Source organism: Pollachius pollachius (assembly GCF_949987615.1).
Source record: "Pollachius pollachius genome assembly, chromosome: 12".
In the NCBI taxonomy this organism is placed as follows: Eukaryota; Metazoa; Chordata; class Actinopteri; order Gadiformes; family Gadidae; genus Pollachius; species Pollachius pollachius.
Window position 1 is genome coordinate 7,680,306 of NC_136945.1, and position 13,813 is coordinate 7,694,118.

Below are 13,813 nucleotides of genomic sequence, written 5' to 3' on the forward strand. Positions count from 1 at the left end.
ATAAATAATAAGGTTTTATGAATATTTTCTTCATTATTATTGTAATTACATTTTCTAAATTGGGGTGGGTGGGGGTTGACTTTGGGGAAAATCCATTCTAGTTCTTCATAACTACAATTGGTGTGCCTCTCAAATCTTTGTGTTTCTATCATTTTGATCAGTTTATCTATTGCTTAAAGACTTTTCAGTGCCAAATAACAAACCATGCTGACTATATTGTCAGCCTCATTGCCTACTTAATTAACAGCAGATTTTCTTTTTAATTACTGTAATTATCATTTAGTAAAGAATGGGGATGAATTGGATTCACTAAAACAAGATCATTTTAATATTTATGCTTTGGTAAATCTGTATCTGTGATGCACAGCTGAAGGCCAATTGTGTCTAATTTCTTGGATACATGGACCAGTGTTTCAATCATAAATTGTGCTTTGTCTTGCTTGGATTCTATGTGCAACCAAAGTGAGACATATGTCATTTGTGGCAGGAAATGTGTAAATTCATAAATATAACTGAATGGTTGCATATTTGTGGGTAAATTGTGAATATTATTAAATCATTCATTTTGAATTATTCATTTTATTTAATCTAATTATAATTATAGAAAATCATCATTCTTAAGTTTCTCGCCCTTCCATTTTGGGCCAATCCGCACGCTTTTAGGAATTTAATAGTTCTTATTTTACCCCACATTCATTTAACCTTCAGATTGTCATAAGCGATATATTTAGATGAAAATGCTAATTTACAAGTTTTTCTTGTTAAATGTCAGGCAGAGCTGTTGTCTTTTCATGCCAAAGCCTATGTGTGTGTGTGTGTGTGTGTTGTATGTGTGTGTGTGTGTGTGTGTGTGTGTGTGTGTGTGTGTGTGTGTGTGTGTGACACTGCCAGTTTGCGTGCTATGCTGTCTGTCTGTGGGTTGCTGCCACATCGCTGCATATCATGTATAACAAGGCTTGTTCACTGAAGAACGTACAAAATGTAAAAATATGAATGCTGTAAGGCATCTATTTGGGGGATATTCTTCTTGAGGGTTAGTCAATGTGGATATAGATCAGCTCAATGGCTTAAAGATGGTAATTACACAATTCTTCCCATTACATCCTTTCAGTTATGTAGTTCTCATTATTCATAATAATAATAACAAGCTAAAGTTATTACTCATAATTATCTTTACACAATCCACTATTATGTGGTTATAATGAAACAGAGGCTTGAGGATAGGAGATTGTTAGATTCTCAAGGAACCAAGAAGGGTTTTCTTGATGGTTGCTAATAGCCTCTTATTTTACTGAAATGTCAAACGTTCGTATGAGAGTCAGCGAATAGGTGTGTGGAATATAAATGGAGAATAGCTTATTGATTGGAGAGGGGGATAAAGGCAACGAAAGATAAATTATTAATAAAACACAAAATGATGACTATGACAACATATGTATTAATAAAGAGAGAAGGGGAGAGACAGAGAGCTAAGGGAAGAGACAGAGAGAGATACAGAGAAAGAGAAGGAAGGAGAGAGAGATAGATAGCGAGAGAGGGTGAGAGATGGAGAGAGAGTGAGAGATGGAGAGAGAGACAGAGAGAGGAAGACCAAACAACAAAGAAAATCTCACTCTCTTTGCCATCCCAGCAAAGTATCACCATGGCAACGCTGGGTGATTTACCACTATCTGGCCACATGCAGACTGGTGCACATTCACACTTGCATATGTGGCATAGCATATACAAACATCGCACAATACCCACACAGCAAACTCAATAACACACATCATACGAGTACGTCAGCATTTCTCCCAAATACATATGAAGAAAATCTGGACTTCAGACTTGTGTGTGTGTGTGTGTTTTTTTCTCCACACACGCAGTATTGTGAAAATATACAAAAAAAACAACTTCTCTGGCACCAAGTTTGATGCATAACATGAGGCACACAGAAACAAAAATACTGCATTATATACGAAGTCATAGCATGCATAATGAACAGGCTACAGCAACCTCAACATAATGAATTCAACTACAAACAGGATTGTTTCCCTTCTGAAATCTGGCAATTTTTTTTCTTTTTAAGAATATACATCGTGAAGCAACACATATTTCATACTAATGAAACATTAGAAGGTGGCTACATGTTTTTCCTCTAATGAAATGTCAAAAAATACTTAAGTGGATTTCCTTGACAATACAAAAAGAACAGTGAAATGTCTTCAATCCATTTCATCCTCCGACTTCCCACACACTGTCACCCCTTCACCTGCTAGCTGCTTAATTATCTCTGGCTGCTATTTCTGTCCTACTGCAGAACACCAAACACTGGCAATAGAATAGCACAGTTCAAGCATGGTATTTGGCCTTGAATGCAATTGTACATTAAATGACCTTTTAACTGAAAAACCTACAGTTGAATAACTAACCAGGAAATAAGAGTAAGAAAAAGCGAAACAAGCCATACTCAACAAAAAACGAGAATCAGTTTTCTCTCTCTCTCTTTGCCCGCCTCTGTCCTCTCCTACACTGTCCCTAATCCCTCTCATCTCTCTCCCTCCCCCTCCCCCTCCTCCCACAGCCTCCAGACATAGAGGGGGGTCTTCCAAAGCAGGTGGGCAACAAGACAGAGTGTGGCCTGCTTGGATTGGTCCTGGACCTGAAGCGGGACTACCAGCCAATCAGGAAGCAGATGCCAGAGGAGCTGCTGTACAAGGTTTACACCTTTAACTCGGCCAGGAAGTCCATGAGCACCGTGGTGAAGCAGCCCGACGGCAGCTACCGCATGTACAGCAAGGGGGCGTCGGAGATCATGCTCAAGAAGTGAGTGGTCACTGTTGGTCCGCAGATACATTGAGTTATATGTACCATTGTTATTGTTACTCTCATTATTAGAAACCCTTACCCAAACCCTAACCTAACACCATACCTAAAGTCCCCCCAGTATAACTCAGACGATTCCATGTAGAAAAATAAAAAGGGAAGTATCTTCATTACCTAACATTTAACATGGAGATATGAAATAATCTCTATGTATTTTGATCAACAGAATACATAGTAATCAACGTAACTAATAAATCAGATATGGAACCATATCTAAACCAGGTGAGAGTGATACTTTGTGTGAAAGTCGCGTTGATCTGAGTGCGTGCGCCGCCCTGCGCCAGGTGTAACCGCATCCTGAACGAGGTGGGCGAGCCGCGTGTCTTCCGGCCGCGGGACCGCGACGAGATGGTGAAGAAGGTGATCGAGCCCATGGCGTGTGAGGGCCTGAGGACCATCTGCGTGGCGTACCGGGACTTCCCCGCCACGCCGGAGCCCCTGTGGGACGAGGAGGACCTCATCCTCAATGACCTCATCGCCGTCAGCGTGGTGGGGATAGAGGATCCCGTCCGGCCAGAGGTAGGAACATGTTAGCCTGATGAGACCGCCCATAAGAGGTAGGAACATGTTAGCCTGATGAGACCGCCCATAAGAGGTAGGAACATGTTAGCCTGATGAGACCGCCCATAAGAGGTAGGAACATGTTAGCCTGATGAGACCGCCCATAAGAGGTAGGCCATGTTAGCCTGGTGAGACCGCCCATAAGAGGTAGGAACATGTTAGCCTGATGAGACCGCCCATAAGAGGTAGGAACATGTTAGCCTGATGAGACCGCCCATAAGAGGTAGTAACATGTTAGCCTGGTTAGACCGCTCATAAGAGATAGTAACATGTTAGCCTGATGAGACCGCTCATAAGAGATAGTAACATGTTAGCCTGATGAGACCGCTCATAAGAGGTAGGAACATGTTAGCCGATAAGAGGTAGGAACATGTTAGCCTGATGAGACCGACCATAAGAGGTAGGAACATGTCAGCCGATAAGAGGTACGAACATGTAAGCCTGATGAGACCGCTCATAAGAGATAGTAACATGTTAGCCTGATGAGACCACTCATAAGAGGTAGGAACATGTTAGCCTGATGAGACCGCACATAAGAGGTAGGAACATGTTAGCCTGATGAGACCGCCCATAAGAGGTAGGAACATGTTAGCCTGATGAGACCGCTCATAAGAGGTAGGAACATGTTAGCCGATAAGAGGTAGGAACATGTTAGCCTGATGAGACCGACCATAAGAGGTAGGAACATGTCAGCCGATAAGAGGTACGAACATGTAAGCCTGATGAGACCGCTCATAAGAGATAGTAACATGTTAGCCTGATGAGACCACTCATAAGAGGTAGGAACATGTTAGCCTGATGAGACCGCACATAAGAGGTAGGAACATGTTAGCCTGATGAGACCGCCCATAAGAGGTAGGAACATGTTAGCCTGATGAGACCGCACATAAGAGGTAGGAACATGTTAGCCTGATGAGACCTCCCATAAGAGGTAGGAACATGTTAGCCGATAAGAGGTAGGAACATGTAAGCCTGATGAGACCACTCATAAGAGGTACATGTTAGCCTTGGCCCTTTGGCCTTGGCGGGTTAAGGGCTATTTTCACATGCCGGCGCAGCCTTACATCGTTCAGGAGACTCCAGCCAATAGATGAAATAACTCAAAAAATATGTATTCTTTTGACGCTCTTGACAAGCAAAGCGACAAAGAAAATATTTGTATGATAAATTAAATCAAATTCCATTGCATACCAGCTGTAGAAACATATACAAGTCACATTAAATTGTTTACCAGAGGTAAGAACATTTTAAATAAACCACTTGGATTACCATATACTGTATATGGTATATATAAGATATATTGCAAATCAGCAACACATAAGTACACATAGGCATAATAACTGAAATATATCTTGTTTTTTCCAATACTAATAATAATGAATTTGGTTGATTGCATATTGAATTAATTTGAAAATAAATGCATTTTTATTGATATATATGATATATATGAATGTGTTAAATTATGTTAGTAATCCATTAGTATGTTATAATGGAGGTGGTGGGCAGTGCAATTGACAGTATAGTTTCACTAATTATCAAACATTTTAAAACAATTTATTTATTTTCAATGCCTATTTTTTTTTGCCTATATAGAGATAGGTTGAAGGCTCACAATAACAATCAATGACATCTTCAACCACACGATATATTTCCTTCAGGCGCAAAAAAAATGTGTCATTGTGCACAACAAACACAAACAAATAAAAATATAGTTATATAACGAGCCAAGACAAAAACATCCAAAGCACAGGATCGATACACCAGTGGAGCACTCTGTGGGTTCTTGACAGCATCGGAGGACAGGTTTATTTCCACAAACACAACTCCAAATGACACTAAATAGGAGCCCTAAACACAGAGTGTGGGCGTCTTACACGCCTTGCCACACGATAACATCTACCAGAAAATACACCTCGGCTCTGCCGGCGGCAGGCGGGGGTCCGGGAAAGGGGCAGGCTGGGGGTCGGATGGAGTGTGGGCGGGGCACTGGGGGGAGGGGGGAATGGGGGGGTAAGTCATGAGAGAAGTCGACTTTTCATGACAGCTCTGCTCACACTTCACATGAAGCCGGCCCTCTCACTAACTACTGCATTATTCAACTTCTTCCCTTCTTCCGTTTCCAGTCTCCCCGTTCCTGTCCTCCCCCTGTCATACCGGTCCCCCCCTTTTCTTCCCGGTCTCCCCTGTTTCCTCTCTCCCCCCACCCCCACCCCCCCTCCTCTTTTCTTTCTGGCGTCTTCAGTCTCTTTCTTTCCGATTTCTCTCGATTGCACGACTTGCATACAAACTGGAAACTTGCATGTGTAAGAGAAGAAGGTCAAAGAAAGACGAGAAAAACCAAATAATACCAGCTGAAATACATTGACGTTCCTGAGCATGCTTGATATAAACCATCCCCTAGTCTCACATTGATAAGCAATAGAATATTTAAATATTTTGTGTCTGCAACCTGATAGTGTACTGATAATTTTCAGTCCAAATTTTTGGTTTACACATTTATATTTGTTATGTTTATTTTTGGTACAAATAAATAAATAAAGTGTTGTGCATTAATAAAATATTGATTGAGAGAACTGCTGCTTAAAGGGCAACATCAGCTCTGTTTCTGCCAGCAGGTTCGTTAAGTTGCAGCGGTGATGTCATGGGCTCTCTGTTGTTCCATATAGGACTAATGACGAAAATTCTCTGTGATGTTTACATGGAAAACTGAGTTGATGTCGCAGACCGCAGTGTTTTCATCACTCGCATATGACGCACTCTCTCATTTCAGATAATAACCGAGTGTGACGTTCTTCTCTAGAAATGTCAAAATATTTGATAAAATCAAGTCTCAATGATCCACAAGTAAAGGCGGATTAATTTTGCCTTTTTTGCGTGTGCTACCGTAATCACTTAACATCTGTTCTCAGTAACCCATCCCTTCATTCCTCCACTTGCTAGTAATGGAAATGAGCTACAGTGGGACAACTTTTCCTCCGTCTGGAAGGTCACTCTGGCTGGTAAACATGTCTGTTTATTAGCCACTAATTTCATCCTCCAGAACTAGATGTCCCTTTAGCAACCACCTAACGATACAGGAATGGGACAAAGACACTCCAGAGGAGAATAAGGAGAAGGGATGAGGTCCAAAGCATAAAGGAAGGGAAATAAAGATTAGAGATTAAATATTAACAATCTTAATGCACAAGAATTGGTCCTTGCGGTGATGTTAGACCAAAACAAAGGATCACACGGGGAAACGTTTAGCGCATCAATAAAACGGTCTGAGAGGTAGAAAGTAGCGCTGGGGGTACAGCGAAAAGAGAATGTGAAACCAGATCGGAAGAGGAGGAACCAGAGCCCCTGGTTTTTCTTTCTTGTTAACCTGCTCTTCCCCTACCTTTCACCTGTAGATGGCCTTCCTGTATTTTTAATGAGGCTCCTCACTCTCTCTCCGCTTGCAAACACACAGAAACACACACACACATGCAGGTCCACAGGTAATCTTAACAAATAGATAGACAGGTCACCTCTACACACAGATTGACAAGTTGTCTCAATACACAGATAGACAGGTAGCCTCAAAACACAGATCGACAGGTTATCTCCACAATCAGATAGAAAGTTAGCCTCCACACACAGATAGACAGGTAGAGTCCACACACAGATAGACAGGTAGAGTCCACACACAGATAGACAAGCAGTCTCCACAAACAGCTAGACAGGTAGCCTTCACACACAGATAGACAGGTAGCCCCCACACACAGATAGACAGGTAGCCCCCACACACAGATAGACAGGTAGCCCCCACACACAGATAGGCAGGTAGCCTCAGCACACAGATAGACAGGTAGCCTCCTAACACGGATTGGCCGGTACACAGGCCTGGTATACAGGGAAACCTAAACTAGGGAGGTCAGTGAGAGTGCAGAGTGGATGGATATGCTAATTATCTGGCTCTGTCCACAGCGCTCCTTCTATTCAGCCTCTGAATAATGACCGCTGCAAGTTCACAGAGGAGCACTTCCTCTCATAGGCAACACAGGCAGGATGTCTGGAGTCTCTCCCTCTCTCTCTCTCTCTCTCTCTCTCTCTCTCTCTCTCTCTCCCTCTCTCTATCACTTGTGGCTTGGCCATCACTTCTGTCCCTGCAGCCTGCCACCCGTTGGCGCGAGCACCCAGTCTAGTGGGTTGCGAGGAAGTCATGGCTGCTGCTATGTGTCTCTCCTTTCCTGTTCAGCCTCAGCCAAAACCACTGCCTCTGATAGCCGCCCTCTGCATAGCAGGCAGCGAACAAGGTGTATTATATGTCTGAGGAATAGACAAGAGGCGATGGGAGAGAGTGAAGTTGGCCAGGGAAATGAAAACAATGAAATTGTGGTAAAAAAGATGTAGTGTATTAAACTGTAAACTGCCGCAGAGAGAAACATTATAAAGTATGATTTAATGAGACACCCACTTCACTAGGTGCTAAAAGGAAATAGGCCTATCTATGTGGTCGCACAACATTTACTTTCATCAAAATCTCGAACTAGCGAAGCTTTTAATATTGGAAATGCCCTTATTCTATTGCATTACTGTTTAAACATTTAGGGAATAATTTATAACAATTTTGTGGTTACAATCAGCTGAATAAATCCCCTGAGATTCAGGTACTTTTCATATGGTGTTCAACACCTTCATCTTTACCGATAATGACATCAATTTCAAACATGGAAAGATTTGATACAAAAAAAAGAGAAAGCCTAAGGCGACAGTTACAGAAGATAGATATCAAAGTGTTGCATGGTGAGTAAAAACAACAGTGAGTAAAACAAACACACACATTACTAATAACTCTCCCTGCTGAATTATTGAAGAAGAATGGTAAACAGATGATGGGGGAGTTACGGCCTATCTGTTTCGGTTTGTTTACCTTCATTGCTCATTAAAGATCCAATATCCATTGAGCCGACTGACTGTATGGATTTCACTATGTTACACACCCCGTTAGGCACACACAATATGTGAGGGGCTTGCTTTCGCTTTCATTATAATGAGTGTGTATGCATTGCATGGGCCATTGGTTTACTCGTGTGTGTACGTGTGTGTGTGTGTGCGTGTGTTTCTGTGTGCATGTGTGATTGTGTGTGTCTTTGTATGTTTGTCTGTGTGCGTGTGTGTGTGGGAAGAGCATTCACCGCCTACATTGGCCTTCGACAGAACTCCTGAATCAATGCTTCTGCCCCCACAGCATCATGCCACGTCTTTCCATTGCATAATTACATTCTAAGGACCAGATAGTCTGCTTTTTAACCATTCATATCCATCCTCGGGATGGCTAGAAAAACGGTTGCGATGAAAGTTAATGCTGCTTTAGAGTTTTTATTAATCAGTATTTTTTTGTTATGTGTCATTTTCAATTTCAAATATATCATGTCAAAAATACTATATTAAATTACTTTTTTGTGTTGATTGCTTCATTTTGTTGCATGAATGAGTAAAACATGATGTTGCACATAATAAGGCAAGGTGCCTGTCCAATGTGGAGCAGGGAACATATACTATGAAGATCAAGCCCCTGCCGTCCTGATTTGACCTGAGAACATTATTGCCAGGAACAAGATCAAACTCATTTACCAGGTCAACAAAAAAAGACCAGAAAGAACAGTCTTTCAAAGAGACGAAAAGCTAATGTCAGATGTCGTCTAATCATACCAGGTGGAACTCAAATGGGGCCGATACTGCAGTACTGAAAACAAATAAACAGCACAGGGTGATGGAAGTATCGGGCCATCGGGAATCAAAGCACGTAGAAATCTAAATAGTTCATTTTTGCATAACTCTGCTCGATGATTTTTTCAATAAAAGTTTGAATTAAAAAACAAGGCACCACACAAATGTTGCAGAGGCTCTGTTTAAGTCTTTGCTCTGTATTGTCTCGACCCCAGGTGCCCGACGCCATCATGAAGTGCCAGCACGCGGGCATCACAGTGCGCATGGTGACCGGGGACAACATCAACACGGCCAGGGCCATCGCCATCAAGTGTGGGATCATCCACCCGGGGGAGGACTTCCTGTGCATCGACGGCAAGGAGTTCAACCGGCGCATCCGCAACGAGAAGGGAGAGGTGGGGGAACCCGTGAGATGGTATGGAAAGCCATATCTGCTGAAGCATGGAGATATGTTAAGCTGTGTGTGTGTGTGTGTGTGTGTGTGTGTGTGTTCTCAGGTGGAGCAGGAGCGTATGGATAAGGTTTGGCCTAAACTCAGGGTCCTGGCCAGGTCTTCCCCGACGGACAAACACACTCTGGTCAAAGGTAAACGTGCTCCTCGTACTTGAGGTTCATTTTTCAACAGAGAATAAAGGTACACATGCACAAGTACACTACATACAAACACACACGCGGCCATACCCACACACACAAAATGAGGAAATATTATGTAGGCAGTTGATGCTTATGCTAATGAATTGTGTGTCCATGTGTGTCTGTGTTTGTGTGTGTGTATGTGTGTGTGTGTGTGTGTGTGTGTGTGTGTGTGTGTATATGTCTGTGTGACTGTGTTTATCTGTGTTTGTGTGTGTGTGTTGATGTGTGTGCCTGCCTGTGTGCGTCTCTATGTGCGTGCATGTATGCGTGCGCGTTTGTGTGTGTGTGTGTGTGTGTGTGTGTGTGTGGCTGCTCCTCGGTGGCAGGCATCATTGACAGCACCATGGTGGCGCAGAGACAGGTGGTGGCGGTGACAGGAGACGGGACGAATGACGGGCCTGCCCTGAAGAAGGCTGATGTCGGCTTCGCCATGGTAGGAAGGCCTCTGTCTGTCTCTCCTTCTTATGCAACCTGTATTGTGCATGTGAGTGTAGTTTCTGTCACAGAGACAGACCAGGAGCTCCCCCTAGAGGCTCCTGCTGCTATCATTTCCCTGGACTATGGTTTCTGGATCAGAGTATTGTTAGACAGCATTTCATTATTTACAAGGTATGGCTCTTGCCTCTGGGCGCTGCTCCAATGCATCCCGTGGGTGTTTGTTAGTGTGAAGGCTTTTGTGTGTGTATGTGTGAATGTGTGTATGTGTGTTTATGTGTGAGAGGGTGTGTGTGTGTGTGTGTGTGTGTGTGTGTGTGTGTGTGTGTGTGTGTGTGTGTGTGTGTATGTGTTTGTTTGTGTCTGGGGTATGTGTGTCTGTATGCATGCGTGTGTGTATGTTTTTGTGCGTTTTTGCAACCGAATCGGGGAAAAATAGCAACAAACCCTGACATGTGTGCGTTGTGGTCCAGGGTATCGCAGGGACGGACGTGGCCAAGGAGGCGTCGGACATCATCCTGACCGACGACAACTTCTCCAGCATCGTGAAGGCGGTGATGTGGGGAAGGAATGTCTACGACAGCATCTCCAAGTTCCTGCAGTTCCAGCTCACAGTCAACGTAGTCGCTGTCATTGTGGCATTCACTGGCGCCTGCGTTACACAGGTACGTGTGTGTTTGTTTGTTTGTGTGTTTGTTTCCCTGTTTGTTGTGTGTGTGCTCGAGTGCATCAATCGGCATACGAGGACTTTACAAAATGTCTGACCACAAAGACCATAGTACTATGTTGCTGATGTTTACCATCGTGGCGGACGCCTTCAGGTGAAGTGTTTTTTACGAAAATGTTTTGGTTGATAAGTGAAGCCAGGAGAGATCATTTTGATGACCTTTAAGGCCTTCCAGGTAATTACTGGTCTTTATTCTGCATTTAAGTCCCCCCTACCAAATATGGATAATTTCCCTTGCTGATCGCCAAAAAAAACACAAACAACGACAACGTTCCTCAGAAGGCAAATTTGCACCATGAAAACTGTTGTGTATTAACCAATGCGTGACGTCCCGGACGCCGGATCGTCCATAAGTGTTCACAGTCTGGCATGTTGCTTGGGTCCCCAGGACTCCCCGCTGAAGGCGGTGCAGATGCTGTGGGTGAACCTCATCATGGACACCTTCGCCTCGCTGGCCCTGGCCACCGAGCCGCCCACGGAGAGCCTGCTGAAGAGGAGGCCCTACGGACGCAACAAGCCCCTCATCTCCAGCACCATGACCAAGAACATCCTGGGCCACGCCGTCTACCAGCTCATCATCATCTTCACCCTGTTGTTCGCCGGTATGAGAGGCGACCATTATTCATTCCGTTTTTATAACCGCTTGGGATAGCAAAAGCTAAGCTACTTAGAACAAAACTCTGCAGGAGCTCCAATCTTATGTTAAAGTTTTTAGCATTCAAGATATGAAGATATGAACTCAAGACACACTCATAGAAATAGTAAAAATAGAATAGGAATATATTGGTAGATTGGGGGTAAACTTGGGGGGGGTCAAAGGGATCCACCTAATATATTTGTCCCCGCACCGACAGGCGAGAAGATCTTCGACATCGACAGCGGGCGCGGCGCCCCCCTCCACTCGCCGCCGTCCGAGCACTACACCATCATCTTCAACGCCTTCGTCATGATGCAGATCTTCAACGAGATCAACGCCCGCAAGATCCACGGAGAGCGCAACGTGTTCGAGGGCATCTTCAGAAACCCCATCTTCTGTACCATCGTGTTCGGCACCATCGTGCTACAGGTACGCACGAGAAGTCAATCAATATTTGAGTCCCCATACGATTGCAGTTCTGTAAATACTGCAATTCTGTATGTGTGGTAATGCAGCATCCAGATTTTGGTGTGCTTACTTTTGTTTTGTCTAACATATCAGTTGAGGTTCATGTTGTTCAGGTCCATTGGTGTGGCCAATCATTTATTTGAAGGTGACATATTATACTACCAGGTGCGAGTGTGATTAGCCGTTATTAGCAGTTTTGAAAATATGCCTCTTCTGACATCACAAGTGGGCGTGTCGACCCAGAAGTATGACCGATAGATGAGCAATGTTTGCAGTCCACAGGGTAGGCTGGTAGACTGATCTATTCAGCACACATCTAGGTGGACACGAACACTTGGGATGTCAGAAGAGGCCGATTTTCAAAACGGCTTGTAATGGCTAATCACACTCACATCAGGGGTATAAAATGTCACCTTTAATGAACTAGTCAGAGCAGAACAGAACGCAGTGGCTGATCCAGATTGACCCCAGGCCGACCATGCGTGTGCTTGGTGTCTACAGGTTGTCATCGTGCAGCTGGGAGGTAAGCCCTTCAGCTGTGTGGCCCTGGACATTGAGAAGTGGATGTGGTGCGTGTTCCTGGGCATGGGAGAGCTGCTCTGGGGACAGGTAATCAATAGCTTGATCCGTCTGTCCGTCCGTCTCATCTGGTCTGTCTGTTTTTCTCTCTGTTTGTATGTCCGTCTGTCTGTCTCTGTCTATGTAGCCAACTTTAGCTTTACTTTATTTTCAGTATCCCAGTTTTTCCTCTCTCTCTCTCTCACCCTTGTTGCTCTCTCTCTCTCTCTCTCTCTCTCTCTCGCTCTCTCTCTCGCTCTCTCTCTCGCTCTCTCTCTCTCTCTCTCTCCATCTCTCTCTCTCTCACCCCTTGACCCTCCTATTATTTTGGCATCATAAACTGTATCAAACATGTATCAGCCGGGCTTTTCCGGTATTGACCCTCTCTCTCTCCCCTCCGGCCCCATCAGGTGATATCCACCATACCCAACAGCGGGCTGCGGTTCCTCCGGAGGGCGGGGCAGCTGAGCCAGAAGGACGAGCTGCCGGAGGACGACGTCAATGACGACAACGAGGAGATCGACCACGCGGAGAGGGAGCTGAGGAGAGGGCAGATCCTCTGGTTCAGAGGGCTCAATCGCATTCAGACACAGGTGAGAACACCGGGAGCCCGCGCAGTAGGCAGGCCTAAGCTTCAGCTGCCTGCCAGTCAGAGAGGCAGGATTCACAAGAGTCTCCAGTTGTGGCCATCAAACATTGTGCCATGCAAAATGCTCTTATTGTTGGACTCCGTCCAATTCTGTTGAAGAACAAATTCTGCTGTTCCTTTGATTAAGGCGTTGCATGTGAAGCACTGTCTTTTTAACGTAACCACGCCTAACAGGGAGACGTTTGAGTCAGGTAATGTACAGCTTCAAGCTCTTATAAAGCAATGTAGTAAACGCATCACATCCTCTGGAAATCCAAGGTTGTTGTTTTTTTTTGTCCGTCTCTGCTTGCATTCGTTAAATAGCACGTCCTTGTAAAGCACTGTGTTTGTTGAGATGTTTTGTGGTCCGGTTGTTGTCCTTCTTGTCTGAACTGTGTGTGCACCAGAGAGTAACAGTGTTGGAATTGTTTGACCTCGAGGGAACCTAGGTCGTCACCAAGAAGACCAAAGAAGAAGAGAGGAGACGCAGGGCTCAGCGAGCTTAGGAGCACACGGTTAACACACCGACAGCCCCCTGCTGACCCTCCCATCCCTTGGTGCTGAATTGGACTCACACTCCTGTGGGGCTCTCAAGCCTTTGTGA

At 44.4% G+C, this 13,813-nt stretch overlaps 1 protein-coding gene across 3 annotated transcripts in view; it reads left to right on the forward strand.

Annotated features, from left to right (window-relative positions):
• The window catches only part of atp2b2 (ATPase plasma membrane Ca2+ transporting 2), a gene marked incomplete at its 5' end in the record, with an annotated part of 59,172 nt that overhangs the window by 41,592 nt on the left and 3,767 nt on the right, over positions 1-13,813 (forward strand). For all 3 annotated transcript variants that reach the window (XM_079747391.1, XM_079747389.1, XM_079747390.1), the window contains 10 exons: positions 2,564-2,805; positions 3,150-3,384; positions 9,336-9,515; positions 9,618-9,705; positions 10,083-10,189; positions 10,665-10,856; positions 11,307-11,520; positions 11,773-11,984; positions 12,525-12,632; positions 12,992-13,174. In XM_079747391.1, coding sequence (XP_079603517.1) covers positions 2,564-2,805; positions 3,150-3,384; positions 9,336-9,515; positions 9,618-9,705; positions 10,083-10,189; positions 10,665-10,856; positions 11,307-11,520; positions 11,773-11,984; positions 12,525-12,632; positions 12,992-13,174 — 1,761 coding nt within the window. The remainder of the gene's footprint in view (positions 1-2,563; positions 2,806-3,149; positions 3,385-9,335; positions 9,516-9,617; positions 9,706-10,082; positions 10,190-10,664; positions 10,857-11,306; positions 11,521-11,772; positions 11,985-12,524; positions 12,633-12,991; positions 13,175-13,813) is intronic.